Consider the following 24,395-nt stretch of genomic DNA (forward strand, 5'->3'; position numbering starts at 1 on the left):
CCATGAAGTCTTGGTATATGCGAGATTGGGTTCACTCTGGTGTGGTGGAGTCATTTAGGTGGCGGTAATCTCCACAGTGATGCCACCCGCTTGAGGATTTAGGGACCATGTGAAGTAGGTATGCCCATGGACTGTTGGACCTGTGGACTATGCCCAATTCCTGCATCAGAGAAAATTCGTCTTTGGCCTGTAGCAGTTTATCTGGGGGATGCCTTCTGGCTTTGGCATGGAGCAGGGAACCTTGGGTTGGGATGTGGTGTTGCACTCCATGCTGTAGCATAATGGAGGTAAACTGCGGCCTGAGGATGGATGGGAATTCGTCCAGGATGCAACTTTTGGGGCACTCTCTGCGGCCACGCTTGCGTTGCTAGCATTGGTTGCTTTAATTTGGATGGTTTGGGATGTCTGGGCATGGACCAGGCGTTTGGCATTCATGTCCACCAGCATGCTGTGCACTTGTAGAAAATCTGCACTGAGGAGTGATGTCTCTACAGTGGTGAGTGTGAAATTCCACCGTAAATGGGCTTTTGTATTCAACTTTTCAGTTTATATCCTAAAGTCAAAGGGAAGGAAAATTATGTGGGTGGCTCCATGGCCACACTTCAATTTCCACAAACATAAAGTTACCATCCACCCCAAGAGTCAATACAATGATATGATCTCATCATTATTGTGGTATTCTTTTTTCTGGGTCCTTAAAACCAAGCAAACACATCAAGAAACTTAATATTTTCAAAGGAATTCAGTGAATGATCTGGCCAGGGCTAGGCAGACATTAGACCTCTCTATAGTGGAAAAAAAAAGCAGATGTAAAGGTGTATATTCTCTGTTTTTACATTGTTTCATTTACCTTCATGAATGGTCCAAGGGCAGATTCAGAAGGTGAACACCGATGTGTCTCGGGGGGGGGGGGGGTGGGAGGGGGTGGGGGGACACTCAGTGGTGGAGCGAGTCGCCCCACATTCTCCATAAAGGCAATGTCTGCAAAGGACCAGGCTGATGCTGTCGTCAGCCCGCGACCCAGGGGCGCAAATTCTAAAGCACTCGGTGTGCTCAGGTGCTTATTTCTCACATCAGTCACATCATTTCTCTTTTCATATTAGTGAAGGATAAAGTTTTTTATTCTTTTGGTGGGAGGCAATGTCTGTATTAATTTTTCATTTGCTGGTGGATATGCATGATGTCACGGTGACAGGTGGCACTACTGCACCACTCGCTCCGTCTCCTTCCGCTCTGGAAGATTGTTCCCGATGCTGCTCTATGAAGGCAGCGCTGGATCTGCCTTATGGGCCTTCTCCATAAAAAGGTAAATTCACCTTTTTATTTCAGTGAGCTGGCTTTAATGTGGGGTTGCACCAAAAAAAAAGGCCTAGTGACAGATCTGGATAAAAGTGATTACTCCCACCTTTCTGCAGGAATTCTATTGATACTCTCCAAAGTTACAACTGGAGATTGGGAGCTTGACCCAGGCTGTTGCCTTAAATGGAGCAAACTCAAAAAGCACAGCACAGAAGTATGGATATTTCAATTGATACATTAAAGCAAGTTGTTACCAAGCACACAGTCATAACAAAATATGCTATTAATGCGCAATATTAATGAAAAATAACCCTCTCATTCATATCACATTGCAATGTGTGTAAAGGCTTCATATGGTTAGATAGGCATATTCCCACAGTGTAAAATATATTGGATAGTGAATCCTGTGGCAGTGAATTACGATTAACTAATTCAGTTCAGCAGCTATGATGACATCATAAATGGGAAGAGTCAAGTTCTTGTGGATCGTGGTCAGTGGTATTCTACGACTGAATTATTCAGTGGTTGATGTGTGTTGTCCCTTAAATAAATAGCTAGCTCCATTGTAGTTTTATTTCAAATTATTGTGCGCATGTTTCACCATTCTACTGCAACCAGAATGTGATGTAGGCAACAGACTAATAAAGCACAATAGTGACTTAACTGTTGAAAAAAATTGCTAGCTGGGCCCAGTGTCACCTTGTTTTCACCACGAAATGTAGGAAACATGCAATGGATTGTAAATTAAAAGACTATTAATGCAGAGCAACCCTCTGTGTGTATGTCTTATTATTCAATGATTAATGAGGTGGATTAGAAGAGAAGAGAGTGCAGTGTTACCGAGGATCACTGGGGTACGCTGGAGCGCATAGAGGATCTTGTTTATAAGCAAAACAGTTAACACTTAGCAGAAAGGTTTGGCGGCAAAAATAGATAGCCATTTCCTTGCATGCTTCATAAAATTTGACATAATATTGAAATAGATAATGTCCTTAACCATGAATTGTCTTCCCACATGTTTGAATAGGCTTTCTTCTATGTCTGTTCCTTTTCTTCTTCTTCTATCAGTCAACCCTCTCCCAAACAGAGCTATAAAATGGTTCCATGACTTTTCCACCACAACTATGTCTTTTTACATTCTATCTCATTATCTGGGGACCCTTCGACTCCTTGGAAGTGAAGCAACAGTTCATCTGCTTTCCTTCCAATTTAAAGTTCTTCAGTGATCCAAACCAAACATAGATTGAGTGATCACTTTGCAGAAGATGTCAGTTTAGTCTGACCCCAAGTTGTAAGTCACCTGTCACTTTAATTTTCTAACCCACCCCCATGCTGAACACTCTGCCTTAGGCCTGCTACATTGTTCCAATGAACATAAGAACATAAGAAATAGGAGCAGGAGTCGGCCATCTGGCCTGTTGAGCCTGGTCTGCCATTCAATGAGATCACGGCGGATCTGATGATAGACTCATCTCTACCCACATGCCTTTTCCCCATATCCCTTAATTCCCTTACTATGTAAAAATTGATCTAACCTTACCGAGGTAGCCTCCACTGTTTCAATGGGCAGTAAATTCCACTGATTCACCACCCTCTGGGAAAAGATTCCTTCTCATCTCCATCCTGAATCTACTACCCTGAATCTTGAGGCTATGTCTCCTAGTCCTGGTGTCCCCTACTAATGGAAATAACTTACTTGTCTCTATCTCAGTGGTTCTTAACCTTTTTCTTTCCACTCACATACAACTTTTAAGTAATCCCTATGCCATCAGTGCTCTGTGATTAGTAAGGGATTGCTTAAGGTGGTATGTGAGTGGGAAGGGAAGGCTGAGAATCACTGCTCTAGACCCAATTGTTACTGAAATATTTTGCTTGAGAAAAATTGTCATTGGCCCATTTCCTTTGGAGATATAAAACGGTGCACATAATGAGTCAATTAGATACAATTAAAACAATGGTTTACAAACTTTTTCCTTCCACCCACATACCACCTTAAGCAATCCTTTACTAATCACAGAGCACTTGGCATAGGGAATACTTAAAGTGATATGTGAGTGGAAAGAAAAAGGTTGTCAACCACTGCTCTTTCTTATCTATGCTTATCGTAATGTTATATGTTTCTATAAGATCCCCTCTCATTCTTCTAAATTCCAGTGAGTAAAGTCCCAGATGACTCAATCCCTCCTCAGAGGCTAACCCCTTCATTTCTGGAATCAATCTGCTGAACCTCCTCCGTACCACCTGCAAAGCTAGAACATTTTACCTCAAGTAAGGAGACCAGAACTGTACCCAGTACTCCAGATGTGGCCTCACCAGTACAGCATAACCTCCCAGCTCCTAAACTCAATCCCTCCAGCAATGAAGGCCAATATTCAATTTGCCTTTTTGATAGCCTGCTGCATCTGCAAACCAATCTTTTGCGATTCATGCACAAGCACTCCCAAGTTCAACTGCACAGCAGCATGCTGCAATCATTTTCCATTTAAATAATACTCTGATCTTCCATTTATCATTCTGAAGCCCATAGAAAACTCGAGGAAATATATCTCATTTTCAAATAAAGTAAATTTAACCCCTTGTGAATCAACATTACTATCCGTGATTTCAGAAGACCAGCCTTTTTAGTTTTTGTCAAAGCTGACCAGTTCTGCAAAAGAATGATCAAATTAGTATTCCTTTGGCCCATGTCTCCACTGAACATGATGCCCAATTTATATTAAAACTCTGCTTCTTGCACATAATTTTCATCCCTCTATTTCCTGCAAAGTCATTGGTCTATTTCTAAGCCTCTAAAAAAAACTACTGTTGTATTTGCTACCATCACTGTCCCTGGCAATGCATTCCAGGCACCACCATTCTCTTCAGGTTTATTATCATCCAATTGTACAAGTACAACCTGATGAAACAGCATTCTCCGGTCCTCATTGCACACACACAACCAGACATAACTCAAGAATAGACAGATATTCATAGATATAAATAAATAAATATTGTTTAATTAAATATGAGAGACTTGAAAGGTTAATGTTAACAGTTCCTTTGGTCATTCAGCATTCTTACTGCCCTTGGTAAGAAGCTGTTCCTCAGCCTGGTGGTGCTGGTTCTGATATTCCTGTATCTCTTTCACAACAGGAACAGCTGAAAGATGCTGTGTGCAGGGTGGAAGGGGTCCTCAATGATTTTGCGTGGCCTTTTCATTACAATCAAGCAGGAGCTATAATCCTTAAGGCATTGCTAGTTGCATTTTGTAGCATGAATAAAAGCTCTCACGACTGGAGGGAGAACATATGCTTTTATTAACTTAAAACTGAGGGTAGGGACTTACAGTAGTTTTCAGAAGGGTTCTCTGTTTAGGCAGGAAACGAGGGTTATATGTGAGCAGATGGAGGAGGAGCCGGCCATCAGCACAGCACCCTACCAGTGAATCCCAGTTCACTGAATAGGAGACCTCAACAATTTTGCATGCCCTGTGTAACAACCGTGCCTAGCACATTTACCTTAAACTTTCCCCCCTCACCTTACAAACCTCTCCTTTGGTTTGCAATGTGTTTATACTTGAAAAAAAGATTCAACGCCTCTCATAATTTTATAAACTTTTCTCAGAACACCCACCCTTCAACCTATGATGCTTCAAGTTTGTCCAACTTCTCTAGGTTATACCCTCTCATATCCTCTAATCCAGGCAACATCCTGGTAAATCTTTTGTGACATGAATAATGTTTATAATTCTGATTTTCTCCAACTGCAGTGTTTAATTTCTTACAGTTCTAATACTGTTTAGTTTATTCTCTACTCTGTCTACATCTCCCACCCCAACCTCAGCAATGATTGACAAATCTCCACTACATATTTTCAGCTGGCATCACCATCTTTTGTGTCAGTCACTCTCTCCTTGTACCATAGAACATTACTGCATAGAAACAGGCTCTTCAGCCTTCCAGTCTGTGCCAATCCATTTTTCTGCCTAGTCCCTCTGACCTGCACCCAGTCCAGAGCCCTCAATACTTGTTCAAATTTTTCTTAAATGTTAAAATTGAGCCTACAGTCACCAGTTCAGCTGTCAGCTCATTCCACAATCCCACCACTCCATATGAAGGATTTCTCCCTTATATTCCCCCTAAATTTTCCCCTTTCACCTTTAACCCACAACCTCTTGTTTGTATCTCACCTACCCTCAGTGGAAAAAGCCTACCTACATTTACTCTGTCTATATGCCTTGTAATCTTAAATACCTCTATGAAATTCCTGTCATTCTTCTATGCTCCAGGGAATAAAGTTTTAATTTGTTTAATCTTTCCATGTAACTCAGTTCCTGAGTTCCAGGCAACATCCTATTAAATCCTCATTCAAGTAACACTATCAATCTTATTGATATCTTTTCTGAAGTTTGGTGACCAGAACTGCACGCAATACTCCAAATTTGCCCTCAGCAATGTCTTGTATAACTTTACCATGACATCCCAATTCCTATACTTGATACTTTGATTTATGAAGGCCAATATGCCAAAAGTTCTCTTTACAATCCTATCCACTTGTGACACCACTTGCAGGGAATTATGTATCTATATTCCCAGATCCCTCTGTTCTACCGTATTCCACAGTTCCCTAAACCATTTACCATGTATGTCGCTTCTTGGTTTGTCTTTCCAAATGCAACACCTCACACTTCTCTGCGTTAAATTCCATCTGCCATATTTCAGCCCATTTTTTTAGCTGGTCCAGATCCATCTGCAAGCTTTGAAAGCCTTCCTTGCTATCCACGACTACTCCAATCTTTCTGTCATCTACAAACTTGCTTATCCAACTTACCACATTGCCATCCAGAGCATTAATGTAGATGACAAAAAATCAATGGTCCCAGCACCAATCCTTGAGGCACACTACTAGTCTCCAATCTGAAAAATAATCATCCACCACTACTCTCTAGCTTTTCCCTTCTAGCCAATATTGAATCCACTTCATTACCTCAATGTGAATACCGAGAATCTAAATCTTCCTGACTAGCCTTCCATGTAAAAGGCCTTACTAAAATCCATGTAGACTAAATCGACAGCCTTTCCTTCATCACATTTCCTGGTAACCTCCTTGAAAAACCCTATAAGGTTGGTTAAACATGATCTACCATACATGACTATCCCTATTCAGTCCATGGCTATCCAAATACTTGTATATCCAATCTCTTAGAACACTTTCAGGCTCACTGGCCTATAATTTCTAGGGTTACTTTTGCAGCATTTTTTAAACAATGGAACAAAGTGAGCTACCCTCCAATTCTTTGACACCAAACCCATGGCTAAAGACATTTTAAATATTTCTGCCAGAGCCCCTGAAATTTATACACTAGCATCCGTTAAGGTCCAAGGGAATATCTTGTCTAGCACTGGGGATTTATCTACCTTTATTCAATTTAAGACAGCGAGTACTTCTTCCTCTTTAATTACTTTAGGTTCCATGACCTCACTGCTTGTTTTCCTTGCATCTCAAGACTCTGTGCCAGTTCCTGAGTAAAAACTGATGCACAAAAAAAAAATTAAGATCTCCCCCATCAATTTTGGTTCCATACAAAACCAACTACTTTGATTATGAAGGAGAACAAATTTATCCATTACTACCCTTTTGCTCCTATTATACCTGTAGAAACTGTTAGGATTTTCATTCACATTGTCTGCTGAAATAGCCTCATGTTTTCTTTAAGTCTTCCTGATTTCTTTGAGTTTTTTCTTGCATTTTTAATGCTCCTCAAGTACCTCATTTGATCTATGTTGCCTATACCTCTCTTCTTCCAAACCAGATCCCAAATATCTCTCAAAAACCAAGATTCCCTATGCCTGTTAACTTTGTCTTCAATCCTGACAGGAATATAGAAACGCTGTACTCTCAAAATTTCACCTTTGAAGATCCTCCACCTATCTTGCAGATCCTTACCCTAATGCAACTTTTCGCAATCCATGCATTCTAGATCCTTTCTCATTTCCTCAAAACTGGCCCTTCTCCAATTTAGAATCTCAACCCAGGCCCAGACCTATCCTTCTACAAATTAATTTGAAGCTAATGGTATTATGATGACTGGACCCAAAAAGTTCCCCTACACACACTTCTGTCACCTGTCCTATCTCATTTCCTAATAGGAGATCTAGTATTGCTCCCTCTAGTTGGTACCTCTATGTAGTGATTTAGAAATTCTTCTTGAACACATTTGACAAGCTCCAAGCTATCCAGCCCTTTTACAGTATGGGAGTCCAAGTCAATACGTGTAAAGTTAAAATCTCCTACTATCACAATCTTGTGTTTCCTACACCTGTCCTCTATCTCTCTACAGATTTGCTCCTCCAATTCTCATTGACTACTGACGGTCTATAAAACAAACCCATGAGTGTGGTCATACCATTTCCACCCTGATAGACTGAATGGACAAGCCCTCTGGTCTGTCCTGTCTGAGCACAGCTGGGATATTTTCCCTGATGAGCAACGCCCTTTCGTGCCCCGCTCTACCCTGTCTGAAGCAACAGAAGCTTGGAACATTCGGTTGACAGTCCTGCCCCTCCTGCAACCAAGTTTCCTTATTGGCCACCATATCATAATTCCACATACCAATCCATGCTCTAAGCTCATCTGCCTTTCCTACAATACTTCTTACATTGAAATAAATGGACCTGATACCATTTCCACCACGTACAATCCCGTGACTTCTAACATTTCAAGCAATGTTCACATTGTTTTTTCCCTCCTCTACTCCCCTGTCTGTTCTGGCACTCTGACTCCCCTCCCCCTGAAAATCCAGTTTAAACCCCTCAATGCAGCACTACCAAACCTTCCCGCAAGGATATTAGTCCTTCTCCAGTTCAGATGCAAACCGTCCCATCGGATCAGGTCCCACCTTCCTTGGAAGAGAGCCCAATGATCCAAAAACCTAACACCCTCCCTCCTACACCATAACTTTAGCCACATGTTAAGCTGCATTATCCTCTGTTTCTAACCTCACTAGCATAGGTAGCAATCCTGAGATCACAATCTTGTATCCTCCAGCATTTACAAATTCTGTTTTTACCAACTGCCTCTTCTCAGCATCATAAACATGCTTGATTTCAACAATTTCCTCATTCTGATTGGAAGTAATTGACTTGAAATATTAACTTAGGTTCCACCTCCACAGATGTTCTCTGACCTGACCAGAATTTCCAGTACTTGCTGTTATATTTTTTCTTATTCATCCTAGCTTATGCCTCTTGTATTTTTTTTAAAATCTAACCTCATAAATGTGATTTTGTAGCCTGCACAATATTTTTCATTTATCTCCTCTGCTCCCCTCTCTAATATTATTCTTTCTTTCCATTGCAAAACACAAAAGTGGTGGAGAAACTCAGTAGGTCATACAGCATCTGTATGGAAGAGCAGTAAAGCCCCTGCTGTTTAGAATTCCAGCAACTGGCAAAATAAAATTGAGGAAAATTAAAAAAATTAAAAATAAGAATAAATGGGTTAAAAATACATAGGTTTGAAATTGTAAAGGCAAATGTTCTCTGAAGGAACAAAGATGGGATCAAATACGTAGCCAGCAGAGTGCCTTGGTATGTTTTGCTGATAGCAGCTGTTTGAATAAAATGGTGTGACAGAGCATTGGCCAGGATGAAGAACTGGTTGGTGCAGCTCACCATTGGGGTGATTCTCTTAATGTGTCTCCTTATCCTTGCTGAGTAAGAGTTGCCCCATTCAGAGGCTTTATCTGTAAACTTGGAAGAGGGGGGATTAATTATCTACAATTTTATTGTTGGCCTTTCGGGTGGCTCCGTGGACAGGGAGCAACCTGAAGGTGCATGAACGGTTAAACGTTTTCAAAGAAAGTGACTGAAAATAAAATAAACTGCTTTAAAGTTTATATAGTCAGAAAGTGAAATTTGTTCTGTGTCAGTACAATATAGTATTTTTATCTTTAGTCTTTTAAACTGTTTATTCTTAATGCAGGTGTTTTAGACATTTTAAGAGTATGTCTCAAGCAACTGGAAAATATATTTATAAGACATATCTACCAATCCCCATAGGTTCCAGATACCAGGGTTTTTACTGTAAAGGCTAACCAATGCTTTGGGCCTGAGTTGGTTACCCTTTACTTCCTATAGATGCTGCATAACCTTTTGAGCTTCTCCAGCACTTTTGTGTATTACACTGCAGTCCCAGCATCTGTAGTCTTCCCTTTTTAACTCCTTCCATCTTGTATCAGGTGCTATTCTCAAAAGCAGCAAAGAGTATCACATTAGCACAGGTTAAGACATTGTGCACAATTTTTAAAAAAAAGACCTTGTTCATTTTGAGCACTCAACACCCTTTGGTGCTTTAGCACCTGACATTAGAGAGCCACTACAGAAAGTGGCTTGTGCTGTAAGACATTAGGTAATGGGTAGGCATGACCAGGGGAATAGATGCAGAACAGGAGGGATGACAGACAATATATAGAACTGGGAAATGGAAGAGATAGAATGAGGAATGGGTGGGAAGTAGACAGCAAATCAGAGCAGTAGAGACCGAATAGTGGAATAGAGAAAGGCTGTGGAGGAGGAGCTGTCACCAGACCAGATCATTTGGAGAGGCGATTGAGGTGCTTATGGAAATTGGCAGCAAGGATAAGCAGGGATTGAAAGTTAGCAGGAGGAAGACAATTTAAGGGGAAACCGCACCAAAAGTAGATGAAAGCTTCAAATGCCTAGCACTGAACTTGGTAAAATCAGTTCACCTTTGATGCTGAAGTCAGCTCCAACTCTGTTGAAGGCTTGCTTTGTTTTACAGAGTCAGTGCTACTTCACATGTATGAAGTGTGGTCACAGTATGCCAAAACATGTCCTGCTTGCAAATTGATATTACAGCAGCACCAACACACCTAAAAATGATGAGGTGTCAGCCAAGTGAACCTGAGGATGTATGCCCTAAGCAGGAAAATAGCAAGAAATAGACAGAGCTAAGCAACTGAACAGATCAAATCTCAACACGTCGTGAATGATTGAGCGCAATTCAACAGCTAACAGGGGGAAGAGGATCCAAGAACATCCCCTTCCTCGTTGATAGCAGGTCCCAGCATGTGAGTGGTATAGACAAAGCTGAAGCATTTGCAATCATGTTCAACCAGAGTACTGAATAAATGATCCAGCTCGGCATCCTCCGGAGATCTCGACCATCACACAAGTTGGCCTCTAGCCAATTCGATTACTCCATGTGATATCAGGAAATGGCTCGATGTACTGGCTACAGCAAAGGCTATGGGTCCAGACAAAAATATTTGCTGTTGTACTGAAGACCTGCACCCCAGAATTAACTGTGCTTCTAGCCAATCTATTCTAGTGAAGTAGCAATACCAACGTGTTCAGTTCCATACCTAACATCTTGCATTCAGTTTCATTTACACCTTTTCACACATGCAACTTTCAGGCCTGGGTTGTAAATTGGCAAGGTAACATGTGATTTCCATAGTGCAAAAATGCCTGCTACTGGCTATTTTCGACAAAAGAGGAACTGATCACCTACTGTTAGCTCTCAATGGTATTGCCACCATCAAGTCAACCCATCATCACCATGTATACAAATTGCAATGGGACAGATTAGTTAAGACATTGCACAAAAGTGCAGGAGAAACTCAAGAGGTCATGCAGCATCCACAGAAACCAAAAAGTAGTCAACGTTTTGGGCCTGAGCTCTTCTTCAGGAAGAAGAGAAAAAAATCAGGCAGATGCTCGACAAAGGTGGGAGGGGAAGGGGAAGGACTACAGGCTAACAGATAATAGGTGGATACAGGTGGAAGGGGAAGGAATACAGGCTGACAGATAACAGGTGGATACAAGTGGGAGGGGAAGGACCGCAGGCTGACAGATAATAGGTGGTTATAGGTGGGAGGGCAATGAAAAGAAAGAAATAGAGAAGGGATGGGGAGAGGGCAAAGAGCTAAGAAGCATTTCTCTTGTAGGAGAAAGAAGGGAATGGGATGGGAAGCTGGTGGAGGAGAGAGAGATGGTTGAGGGAAAGGGAGTGACTGAAGTAGTGAGTTAACAGAAATTGGAGAAGTTGCAATTGATACCATCTAGTTTGAGACTTCAAGGCGGAATATAAACTCTAATTTACAAGCAGCTTCAACCTGGGGAGTCCTTCCTGTTGCAGCAGACAGAGCAAAGGTGCTCAATGAAGCAATTTCCCAGCATCTGTAGATTTCGTGATTACCAAGTTCAATTAAGAAATGTCACTGGAATCGCCTACACCAGTATTTTTCAATTTGTGGTCCACAGTGACACTGCAAAGCTAAATAAACAAGGAATATGCAAAAAAAAGTTGTAAATTTCATGATAAAAGAATCAAATCCACCAACACCTGCCCCCCTCTTCTTTTAGTTCAAGCCTGCTAGTCCCAGCAACTATCTCTTCTGAACTCTTTCCAGCTTAATGAAACCTTTCATTGCTGGGTGAGCAAAACCATGTGCCATCTCACCAATGTCTCGTACATTTGTAGCAGGACATTCCTGCTCCTGAGCTCAATTCAAGTCTAACAAATGTCTTCTCCACCATCCTGTCTACCTGCTTTGCTACTTTCATTAAACTATGTACCTGCACCACCACCAACCCCCTGCCCCCCCCCCTCTACACCAAGTCTCTTTGGTGTACAATGCTCCCAGGGTTCTACTATTTACTGAGTATGTCCTGCCCTTGTTTAACCTAACAGTTGTCTATGTCTGAATGTTGATTTAAATGGGAAAATCAGTCTCAGAATAAGTGGTTGGCCATTGAGGAATGAAATGAGAAGAAATTTCTTCACCCAGAAGGTAATGGGTCTTTGGAACTCTTTAACCTAAAGGGCTGAAAAGCCTTAGTCGCCAAGTAAGTGAAAGGCGGTGGTTTTCAGATAGTAATAGATTCAAGAATCTGCTGCAGGCTCGTTGGTGACTGACAAGTCCGATACGGGACAGGCAGGCACAGTTGCAGCGGTTGCAAGGGAAAATTGGTTGGTTGGAGTTGGGTGTTGGGTTTTTCCTCCTTTGTCTTTTGTCAATGAGGTGGGCTCTGCAGTCTTCTTCAAAGGAGGTTGCTGCCCGCCGAACTGTGAGGCGCCAAGATGCATGGTTGGAGGCGATATCAGCCCACTGGCGGTGGTCAATGTGGCAGGCACCAAGAGATTTCTTTAAGCAGTCCTTGTACCTCTTCTTTGGTGCACCTCTGTCTCGGTGGCCAGTGGAGAGCTCGCCATAGAACACGATCTTGGGAAGGCGATGGTCCTCCATTCTGGAGACGTGACACACCCAGTGCAGTTGGGTCTTCAGCAGCATGGATTCGATGCTTGCGGACTCTGCCAGCTCGAGTACTTTGATGTTGGTGATGAAGTCATTCCAATGAATGTTGAGGATGGAGCGGAGACAGCGCTGATGGAAGCGTTCTAGGAGCCGTAGGTGATGCCGGTAGAGGACCCATGATTCGGAGCCGAACAGGAGCATGGGTATGACAATGGCTCTGTATAAATCTTCGTCCACGAAGCCAAGCCAAAGAAGAAGAGAAAGAAAGAAGATTCAAGAGTAACTGTTCAGCGAGGAAAGTGACATTGAGGTAAAAGATTATGTTAAATGGCAAGTTGTCACTACTCCTGATTTTGTTTTGTTACATGGATCAATGGATAAATATGGAGAGAGGGAGAAAAAGAGAGAGAGAGAGAGAGAGTGCAGGTGAAAGACTTACTAAGCTGTGTCTCCAACAGTCATTGCAGAGATGTAAGGTTCACTGCCTATGAACAAGAGCGATGGATCTCAATTAATACTTTAAGCAATATAAGAACTGCAAATATTTGGGGGTGGGGTGGGGGAAAGCTCTCTATGAGAAAATAATGATTGAAATAATTTTATTATTATTTATGAAAAGAGCATATGATTAGGAAAAATGAAAGCTAGTTGACAAAAATCTAGAATCTGGTATCAGGACAGAGTAAAGGAAAACTGCATGTCACTGAGAGTCAGGATTTATTCTCCCCAGCTTACGTACTGAATAGCAAGGCAAGGCAAGGTTCCCTAGGGGTTAGCATTAGAAAGTGGTGACGTTTCTGTTGGAGCAGTGGTCCTTGACGCATTATCACGCTTTGTTACTAATGAACTGGTATGGATTCCCTGCTGCTTTCTGAACTGACTGTAATTTTTGAAAAGTGACTGTGAAATATTTTAAAAGCTGGACAAGGTGCCATCATGTACCTCATTTTGTGTGATAAATGGAGCCGCTGCCTCAGTGATAGCTGACCTAGTTATAGCAAAAATGGAGGTTCTTCTCAAAAGACCAAAATGGACTGAGCACAGATCACAATATCACTATTTTTTAAGCTAATGACCAAAATTGTTAATGATCATTCATGGCTGTCTTTCACATGTGAAACAAATTGCTTTGGGGAGACCGGTCCAGTAATTATTTGAGTACTCATTCCTTTGTTCCTTTAATGTAATGCAGTTAAATAATTAATAAATTTGCATTTTCAGTTTTTATAAAATGCAAAAAAACCTATGAAATTTTATAGCATTTATGGAATATTATTTTGTAGAACAAGGACATGCATATTACATAAATATAACCAATATAAAATAAATACAGCGCAAGGAATGATGTGCTCTCAGTGTGCAATAGAGTAGAAAAATAGAGGATCATGCATTCTTTCCAAGGTCTGATCTCCCAACATCACCACTGCTGTTAACAATGTTGACCAAAGAACACACTCTGAAAGGGTGAAAGGAATTTCAGCCAACAAGTTGCCCTGGGTCAGTCTGCGGCACCTCCTAGTGGCCATCACTGGTAGACACTCAAAAAACAGCTTATCTCAGCAGAGAACTGTTGTGTTCATTAATTGAACAAACTAAAGAGAGAAGTGAAGACACTCCTTTTTACAGAAAATTTCTATTGTAAAAGATCAATTCAGATTTTTTAAAAGTGCAACCAATATTAAAAGAAATGGAAAACAAAACAAAAAACCTTGCAGATACTAAAACTCTGAAATAAATGCTGGAAACAATGAAACATCTATGAACATGGAAATAAGAATAAATATTTCACATCCACAGATCTTTTTGGTTTTGGTCTCTACAGATACTACTGATGTTTATATTATATAAATTAGTGCAGAATTTAATTTTAGAGTAATTTTAATAAAAATGCTCAGTACAAATGGAAGCAAATTAATATAATTTTTGTAAAGGCAGAATTAATGAATGGATTTAATCAGCCTTTTTCCAAACTGTTTTAAATGAATAGTAAAAAAAGACTGAATGCTAAAAAACGTTGCCAAAATCTCAATGTGGAATTAGAAAACTGAGTCTGCTTTTAAAGTCTAGCTGAATGCAAACCTTTTTTTTTAATCTTTGAGGATATTGGACCATCTCAACTGGGATGAAGGAGGTTTCTCTTTTTGGTACTCTCTCCATCGCAGCCTAACTGGCAGAAGTACAAACAAAATTAATAACCTGGTAATCAAAAGAGAACTGCAGATGCAAGAAATCTGAAATAAAACTAACAGAAATTACTCAGCAGAAAATACTCAAAATGTTAACAATATTTGTGGAAGGAGAAGCAGATCTAATATGTTGTCAAAGATTTTTTTCAGAACTGGAAAAGGAGAAACTAAATTGGTTTAAGCAAAAGATGAACAAAGAAAAAAATGTCAAGAAGTTGAGGCCAGATTTGCTCAGGGAATAAGCTGTAAACAAGGTAATCCAATCAGTAGATTAAGGGGAAAATAGAGAGAAAGGAACATGAAATGAGGGCAGTTAGAGAGAAAAAATGCAAAACAAAAACTGGAAACCATGCAGAATGAGATGGTGCAGGACAAGCTTGGCAGGTCTAATAGAAAGAGAAACAACTGAGTAAATATCACCAACAACAGACCAAGTTTTCTGAAGTTGTAGAATTCAAGATAAAGATCAGTCCAGAAGACTGTGGTTTGGCGGAGGATAAGATGTGGTTCCTTATATTTCTATTGAGCCTCAAAAGAACAGTGCATAGACAGAATGGGAGTAGAGTGGAAATTAAAGTGAGAAGCAATAAGAGCTCAGGATCAGTTTTGCAGACTGAGCCCAGGTGTTTGTCAAAGCCATCGGCCAATCTGCAGATGACTCCTCCAATATACAGGAGACTGCATTGTGAGCATTGAATATGATACATTAGATTAGACAAAATGCAAACGAATTGTTGTTTCAATTTGAAGAAGGTCTTTGGGAGGTGGGAAAGGAAGAAATAAAGCATTTGAGCCTCCAGTAGTTTCATGGTTGGTAAAGACTGAAGAGCAGGCCAAGCAATCATAAAGGTAATGCTCAAAGGTGAGAGGAAGATAAAATGTGATTGGCAGCGAAATCTTGTTAAAGGTTGCATAAATTGTAGATGATGATCACTGGAACGTTAAGGTTAGGAAGGGGAAGGCTAAGGTACAGGAAAGATCCAATCTTGTTCTCTCCAGGAAGAGTGTAGAGAGAGCAGACCAGAAAAAAAAATGGAAGAAATGTGGTCAAGAGTTTTGTCACATTCTAATTGGTCATCTTTTTGTCATAGAATGGGAGCCATACTTCTGACACTGATCAATAGGACAAGGAATGAAATACTGACTGCTGAGTCAAGCTTTTGTTCTAGACATCTGTGGAAAGTTCATTACCCAGTACTGCAGATTGCCACTGTACAAAATCGCAAGGAAGTGGAACACTATACGATAAATCCCTCCCCGATATCTGGCACTTATGGGGATTGGTTGATGCCAGATAAATGAATTTTCTGGTTGCATGAGATTACTTGCTGCATGGATTGGTGAACTAGCTGCTAGGGGCACCCATTTTAAACTTTTGTATTTTCTGCCATTTTTTTTTTGCCAGTTGCTTGAATTCCAGATAACAGGGATTTTTACTGCATATTAAATAGCTGTTGCTATCTCTAATTTTACAACAAGTTATTTGGAGGATTCTCTCTTTTCAGATGACCTAAATATTTAACAATAGTTATGGATGCTATTGAGCTTCTTGGAGGCACCAGAATATTTTATTTTCTTTATTCAGAAGGGGTGAAACTGCAGACTCTCATTACTACAACATGTCTTCTTTTATCAGAGGTTTCATAACTGCAGCCAAGTTAAAAGTAGAAAGGATGAATTTATATGGCCAGAATTACGGCATACCATGTTGATGGTAACATATTACATGACCACGTGAGCAACAGAATAATAGCCTCAGCGTGAGATCAGTAAATCTGGAATAATTCCAATGATATGACATTTTCACAGTAGCTTCCCACTGATATCCAAAGAAGCTGCCAGATTGAAGAAGTGTTCTGATTTCAAGATGCAAAGTCAGGCAGGAATCTGATTGTGAATTTGGATCAGAAATAATCAGACGCAGTCCCAATCCATGCATTGATTATTTCCAAGTGCAACAAAAAGGAGAAAAGAACAAGAGAAGGTATGTTTACTATTTGTTTGTGGGAATAGTGTGAAGTTGATTTCCATTTAAGAATACTTATCCATTTGCTATTTACATGGGTGCATCACTTACTGAGAGTATTCAAATCCAAATGCTACCTTGGCCTTAACTGCAAGAAGAGTTGAGTACAGGAACAAGGATAGCTTGGTGAGATCCCAAAGCCATCCATGGAACTTTGTGCACAGTTCTAGTCTTCTTATTTGATGAAGAATATTCTTGCCATGGAGGTAATGCAACAAATTGGACAGATTCTTGGAATAGCTGGATTGATGCACGAGGCGCGAGCACCCATGTTAATCCTAACTACACAGAACTATAAATGTTTGTGAGAGGAGCTCATAAAACATATACTATTCTCAGAGGAGTAAATAAGGGAGGATGTTCCTGGTGGTTGGAGAGTCCAGAATCAGAAATCCCAATCTCAGGTATAGACTGCAGGGAAACAAGATCAGGGCAAATCTTTTCACCTAGAATATGGTGGACCATGGTCTGCAAGTAATTAAATATATTCAGGAAGGATTTTTTTATATTTCAATAGTAAAGACAAGTGCTGAGGGGAGAAAGTGAGGAGAGGTACTGGTAGATGATGAGCCACAATCATGTTAAAAGTTGAAAAAGCCCAAAGGGCTTAATAACCAATTCCTGCTTCTATTTTAAATGGCTCTGACTCCTGTTTTGGGCCAATTAACAGAGTGATCTGTGATGGCTGGTTGTGCACAATGGACAAGAAAGCAACCTCTGAGGCTACAGTGGGAAGTAAGGAGGAATATCACTATCCTGAACCAACATGCAGCTCGGAAGATTGGATAGACCAAAACTTCACCCATTATGTTCTCCCTTTCCTGGCACATATACCATCATATTAGCAATAATAAACTTCTAAATCTTCTCTACACAATCTTCAGGTTCTCTCTACCTTTCTATAATAATATAATGTTCTATCCATAGTTTACTGCAGGTAACTCAAAACTTCCCTAATTTTCAATTATAGTATTCTAGAAATAAACATTACTGTTTCAGCTTGCTTTTATTTAATGGTCTTGATAACCTGTGTGTGCTCATGGATTGTGCTTCAAGACCCCTTAGTTTGGACATGCCTTCTCAATGCACCTTCTGAGTAACTGATGACCTCCCTTATAATTTTTCCAAAAGGTATGATCTTTGATAATTTGATCAACTTTCTGCCAAGTTGGTCTAATAGACATCAGGATGACGATTGTGGCTGGGAATTTCTTTAAAAAGTTTGTATTTCTACTGTTGTATTTTGATAGAAATGCCAGAATTTGGCCGTCATTTATTTTCCATTTTATATTCTGTCAACATTTCGATGTCAGAAGTACTAATTTCTTTACAGGTGTTGTGCGACATGTATATTTATAGCCTTTGCAGGATTATTTTTCATTTATTTTGATAAGTTAAAAAAAATTGTGCTCCACCAAATATTCTCTAATGGTGAAATTGGGGTAATAATATTTATAAATATTACCCAGCCAATCAAAATATTTCATTTTTTCTTTGTTTTTGCAGTGCCTCCAACAAGTTTGGCTAACTGATCACTAAAACTGATGATCAGCAATTCTGATCCTGTAATAAGACTGTTCAGTGAGGTTGTTTCTGTTCTTTATTTCAGTAATGCCCTACAACAGTGCCCATCACTGTGTGGTTGAAGTCGAAAACTTCCTGTTTGTACTAGGAGGAGAAGACCAATGGAACCCAAATGGTAATAACAAACTCCCTAGTTCTTCAGACTTCATTTTAAAGGAATGCAGCAATAGTTTGTGGTAACTGGAATAATTAAAGCTACTATTATGTTAATGAAAATAAAATTGGAAAGCGTAACTGTAAGGCAAACAGGGAAAAAGTTGCAAGAATTATGGGGATTTGTGAAGTTGCTTACCTTGCAGTCCAAGTTAATTTCTCTTCTGATAACAACTTTATTTTTACAACAAAACTTAGACCACTAATGTTCTGGTTTTTTTTTTATCCACCTTACACAGCATGAAGAAAGTTTCCAGTCATTGCAAATTCTCATAAAATCAAAGTTTGTTGGTCTCACCAGAATTGCCCTGCTTTAAAGTGTTGGGTTATATAAAACTAGAAGAAATTGGTTGAGGGCCAGGATATTCAACCATCAAGATAATGAAACTTTCCACAAGTCCATTTTCCTGTCCTCTCCGCGTTACTCTTGATGACCTTATTGATAAAAAAAATCTGACACTTTCTTAAATATATTTAAGGATTTAATCTCCATGGTCACTGATGCAAGTAATTCCAAAGAATCACAACTGCCTGAGGGAAGAAATATTTTATTTTCTCACATGTTTCTGTACACTTGGTGAAACATCCTCCCAGACTTTACCTTATTGTCCACTCAGCAACCTACAAGTTTCAATCAAGATTACCTCTTATTCTTTGATATTTAATAAGCAGGCCCAGTCTATTCAATCTTTTCTCATAAGGCAGTCTCGCCGTACCCTCTCTGAACTATTTCCAATGATAATCCAACTGCAGTGGCCAGGATGTGAAAAATATCATCAATAGTACATGTAGGGAATTGGTCACACTACAGCAGCAGAAAGAAAGGAAATAGGTGACCACCAGGAAGAATAGTAATTGTAGATATCCCCTCTGATCAGGTCTCTCTCAAACACCACTTGGGGTTGGGGTGGGGGGGGGGGGGTTAGTCCTAGAAGAAAGCAGCAGCAGTAGCTGAGTTTGTTGCACCATGGTTGGTTCGAATGGATGTGAAGAGAGGAACAAGTCAAGTATCTAGCTCAGTGGTTCTCAACCTTTTTCTTTCCATTCACATACCACTTCAAATAATCCCTATGCCATCGGTGCTCTGTGATTAGTAAGGGATTGCATAAGGTGGTATGTGAGTGGGAAGGGAAGGTTGAGAACCACTGCTCTGGACCCAATTGTTACTGAAATATTTTGCTTGAGAAAAATTGCCATTGGTCCATTTCCTTTGGAGTTATGAAACTGTGGACATAACGAGACAATTAGGGATGATCAAAACAGTGGTCTTCAAACTTTTTCTTTCCACCCACATCCCACTTTAAGCAATCAATCAATCAATCAAGCCCAGTGAGCAGTGTAGGCTCACTGCAGATTTGAGATGGTCAGCAGGGTGAAAAGCATTTCTTCTAATGCAAGAAACCTCACAATTAGACAGAGGAGCAAAGACCCTGGATCATCATTTTAAATTGTGATGCTATCACACTCATAGGAATAAGTTTGTAGGAAGGACAGGATTAGCAGCTTAGTGTTCCAGGCAAGAGGTTTCACATGTGACAGATGGGAATGCAAAAAGGAGGGGGATATCACACTAGTGATTAGAGAGAAAATAACAGCAGTTTAGAGAGGATAAACTGAAGGGATCATCCACTGAGGTAATATGGGTAGAATGTAGACATAAAACAGAAGTAATCACTTTGATGGGATTATATTTTAGACTTGCTAATAGCCAATGGGAGTTAGGGAAACAAATAGGAAGTAAACCACAGAAAGGTTTAAGAACAGTAGAGTTCAAGAGAAGAATTCATTGACTAGGTCTGTACTTTGGAAAGATAATAATTATTAACTTTTCCAGTGTTGACTGGGATTGTCATGGTACAAGGAGCTTAGATGGAGCAGAATTTGTTAAGTGAATTTAAGAAACTTGTTTTAGACAATATGAAGAATTCTTCTAGGCAACCTTGCCTTTGGAATAAAACTGGGCAGATGGACGAAACTTTGGGAACAATGACCAAACTTCAAAAAATTTCCATGACAGTAGTAATGAAAGTTGATAAGATTAGTCCACAAGTTAAGGTCTTGACAATTACTAGAGAGAACCTGGCAAAAGTAGATTAAGAACAGATATTTGCAGGTATATACTCTAAGTATCAAGTTGGAGTCTTAAAAGAAAGTTAGTAAGAGTGCAGGGCTAATATGTTCTGGTAAGGGTGGAACGCAAAAGTTAAAATGTTAAGAGACGAACAATGACAAAGGATATTGAAGGTTTGATCAGAAGAAGAAAAAGAAATCTATGGCTGCTTAAGCAACTGGGATTGAGGGAGTCACTTGAGGACAATAATATATTGCAGAAAAGAATGTAAGAAAGATATTGGGAGGTTAAAAAGAGTCTATCAAATATCCTTGGCAGGTAAGATTAAGGAAAATCCCATAACATTCTTAAATATATCGGGAGCAAGAAATTAGCCAGGGATAGACCTATTCTAAGAGACCAAAATGTAATCCAAGTGTAGAGCTAGGTGAGGAGGTCAAGCTCCTAAATGAATACTTCTTGTCTGTATTCACCAAGGAGAAGGTCATGAAGGATGGTAAGTTCTGGGAAGGGTACATGGATAACCTGGAGCAGATCAATATTAAGAAGGAGGAGGTATTAGATTTCTTGAAATGCATAAAGGTTGATCAATCCCAAGAAATGGGTGAGATCAATGTCAGGTGTCCACAGCAAGCAAGGTAGGAGATAGAAGTGACCCTGATGGAGATTTTATTGATCTTCACTTGTCACAAGTGAGATTCTAGGGAAATGGAGGATAGTAAATGATTTTTATTTAAGAGAGGCACCAAGAATAAGCTGCACAAATATAGGGTGGTGAGTTCTGTATCTTGGCAGATAAATTATTGAAGAAACCCTAAGAAGTAGGATATATGTACATTTGGATAGGCAAGGGCTATCAGGGATAGTCAACAGAAATGTGTATGAGGGGAAAATCATGTTTCACACTTTTGGCTGCGGTTTTTGTGGGGATCAATGCAGAGCAATAGGCATTGTCTGTTTGGACTTTAGTAAGGTTTTTGATAAGGTCCGAAGTGGTAAGGTGGTCCAGAAGAATAAATCACACAAGATCAAAGGTGAGCTGGTAACTGGATTAGAAATTAGTTTGGTGATAGGAGGCAGAGGATAGTTGTGGAAGACTTTTTTTATTAGAAGTCTGTTAACAGTGGTATATTGCAGGGACTAGTGCAATGATCAGTGAGACTTGTTGTATGTAAAAAATATTAGTGACTAGAATGTGAATGCAGGAGATATGACTGTCAAATTTACAGATGATCTGAAAGTTGGTGATGTTGCATAGAGAGAGGAAGGTTATCTCAAGCCACAGTAGGGTATAGCTCAGATGGAAAGTTGGGCAGAGCATTGGCAGATGGAATTTAATCTCAACTAATGTGAGGTGATGCATTTTGGGAGTGAAATCAGAGTAGGATAAAGAGAGTAAATGCTAGGGCATTAGGGAAAATTTGGGATCTTGGCGTGCAAGGCCATAGTTCCCTGAAAGTAGCAAGACAAATGAACAGGGGAGTGAAAAAGGTAATGTCATGCTTGACTGCATACATCGTGTCATAGATTATAAGAATTTGGGTATTGTGTTGAACCATTACAAAACACTGGTTAGACCACATGTGAAGTATTGTGTGCACTTCTGGTCACTTCAGAATTGGAAGGATATTGTTGCACCAGAAAGCACAGTGGAAATTCACCAGAAGGTTGGCTGGATTGATAATTTTACTTATGGGAAGAAAATTATCAGGGTAGGCCTCTTTTCCCTAGAGTGAAGAAAACTAAGGGTGATCTGATAGGTTTATATAAAATTAGAAGAGATGTAGACATAATAGAAAGATATAATCTTTTCCCCATGTTATCAAGAATAAGAGCTCATACGTTTAAGGTAAAAGGAAGGCAAGGCATAGAAGGATATGAACTCAATGTTGGCAAATAGGATTAGTGTAGAAGGACAAAACTCATTTCTGTGCTGTACAACTCTCATTTGTATGACTCCATTTCCTTAAATAAGAGGACCAAACTGATGATATCTTTTCTGAAATTGTAGAAAGTATATCGTACTTTTAACTGTGATAAGTGTGAGGTGATGCATTTTGGAAGGTTAAACTTGAAGGCAGATAACGGTTAACAGTAGGATACTTAACAGTGTGGAATAACAGAAGGACCTTGGGGTCCAATTCCATAGATCTCTCCAAGTTGTCCTGCAGGTTGATAGAATAGTTAAGAAAGCCTATGGTATGCTGGGCTTCATTAGTCTGCGATTGAGTTCAGGAGTTGTGAGGTAATGTTGCAGCTCTATAATTCTCTGGTGAGACCACACTTGAAATATTGTGTTCAGTTCTTGTCAACTCATTACAGGAAAGCTGGGGAAGCTATGGAGAGGGTACAGAGGAGATTTACTAGATGTTCCCTGGATTGGTAAATAGGTCTTAGGAGATTGAACAGAGCTGGGGCTTTCCTTTTTGGAGTGAAGAAGGATGAGAGGAGACTTAATACAGGTCTACAAGATTATGAAAGGTAGACTGTCAGCACCTTTTTTTTCCCCCCAGAGTGGGAGAAGCAAACTCCAGAGAACATCTGTACAAAATGAAGGGAGGAATGTTGAGGAGTGACATCCGGGATAAGTTTTTCACACAGAGAGTTTTGGGTGGCTGGACTGTATTGCCAGGGTGGTGTAGGCTAGAATAATAGGGGCACTTAAAGAGACACGATCAGGTACATGGATGAAAGGAAAGTAGAGGTTTATGAGGTAGGGAGGATTTAGGGTTTTTTTTGCATAGGTATATATAGATTGGCACATCATAGGCTGAATGGTCTGTACTGTGCTGCAATGCTATATGTTCTAGTGGGGCTGAGTGGCAAAATGGGTCAGCTCATGATTAAATGGCAGGACAGACTTGATGGGCTGAATTGCCTATTTATTCTCCTATGTCTCATGGTCTCATCTGTAGGAGTACAATACCAGGCAGGAATTTGCCTGCATCCCTAAGCAGGATAGAAGGGGGAAGAAAACACTGCATAGAGAAGTTTAATTGTGCTTAATACAAAAGTAATTGCGAGCATTCAACAAATTTTACTTCAGAGGTTGACATTTTTAGACTATATATGACACAATAAATCACTTCCTGAGACTTTGCTGTTTTAAACGTTAGAGTTTTAAACTTTCATATTTGGATAGAGAATTGCATTCCAGAAGCAAATAAGGTTGGCTGTCAATCATAATCAGACATTAAGGTGAATTGGGTAACACTGTTCTTGTGCTCATCTGGCAACAAAATGCAACTTTGATCAATTGTGACTTTGAAGTGAGAAAAAAAATCTTCAAATTACCTTCTATTTTAGAAAGTAAAAGCCTAGATCCATAAGTTAATTATGAATGTATAAAGAAGAGCATTCTTTTAACATTGACATTAATCCAATGTAATAAATTACACCAAACTGCTTTCAAAATCTAGAAATCATTCTGTCAAGTTGGTATATTTAGAATTGTTTTTTCCATTTTTATTGAGTTCATGGAAAATTGCTGGGCCTTTGTTTTCCATATTACACAGAACATAGAAAACTACAGCACACGACAGGCCCTTGAGCCCTCAGTGTTATGCTGAGCTATATATTCCGACCAAAAAAGAAACAAAACCCTTCTTACCTCATAACCCTCTATTTTTATTTCATCTACGTGCCTGTTTGAGTTTCTTAAATCCCCCTCAATGTTCCAGCCTCCACCACCATCCCTGACAAGGCATTCCAGGGAGCCGCAACTCTCTGTGTAAAAAAAAATTGACTTCCCTTCACGTCATAATGTCTCCCCTTCACTTCGTACAGAATTGATATGGATAATACAGAAAAATAAAC

General features: G+C 39.8%; 1 protein-coding gene across 1 annotated transcript in view; it reads left to right on the forward strand.

Moving 5' to 3' along the window:
* The window catches only part of klhl14 (kelch-like family member 14), a 172,520-nt gene that overhangs the window by 92,607 nt on the left and 55,518 nt on the right, over nt 1-24,395 (forward strand). The window contains exon 3 of the mRNA XM_069915440.1: nt 18,381-18,470. Coding sequence (XP_069771541.1) covers nt 18,381-18,470 — 90 coding nt within the window. The remainder of the gene's footprint in view (nt 1-18,380; nt 18,471-24,395) is intronic.

The sequence above is a fragment of the Narcine bancroftii genome, chromosome 2 (genome assembly GCF_036971445.1).
Source record: "Narcine bancroftii isolate sNarBan1 chromosome 2, sNarBan1.hap1, whole genome shotgun sequence".
Classification (NCBI taxonomy): Eukaryota; Metazoa; Chordata; class Chondrichthyes; order Torpediniformes; family Narcinidae; genus Narcine; species Narcine bancroftii.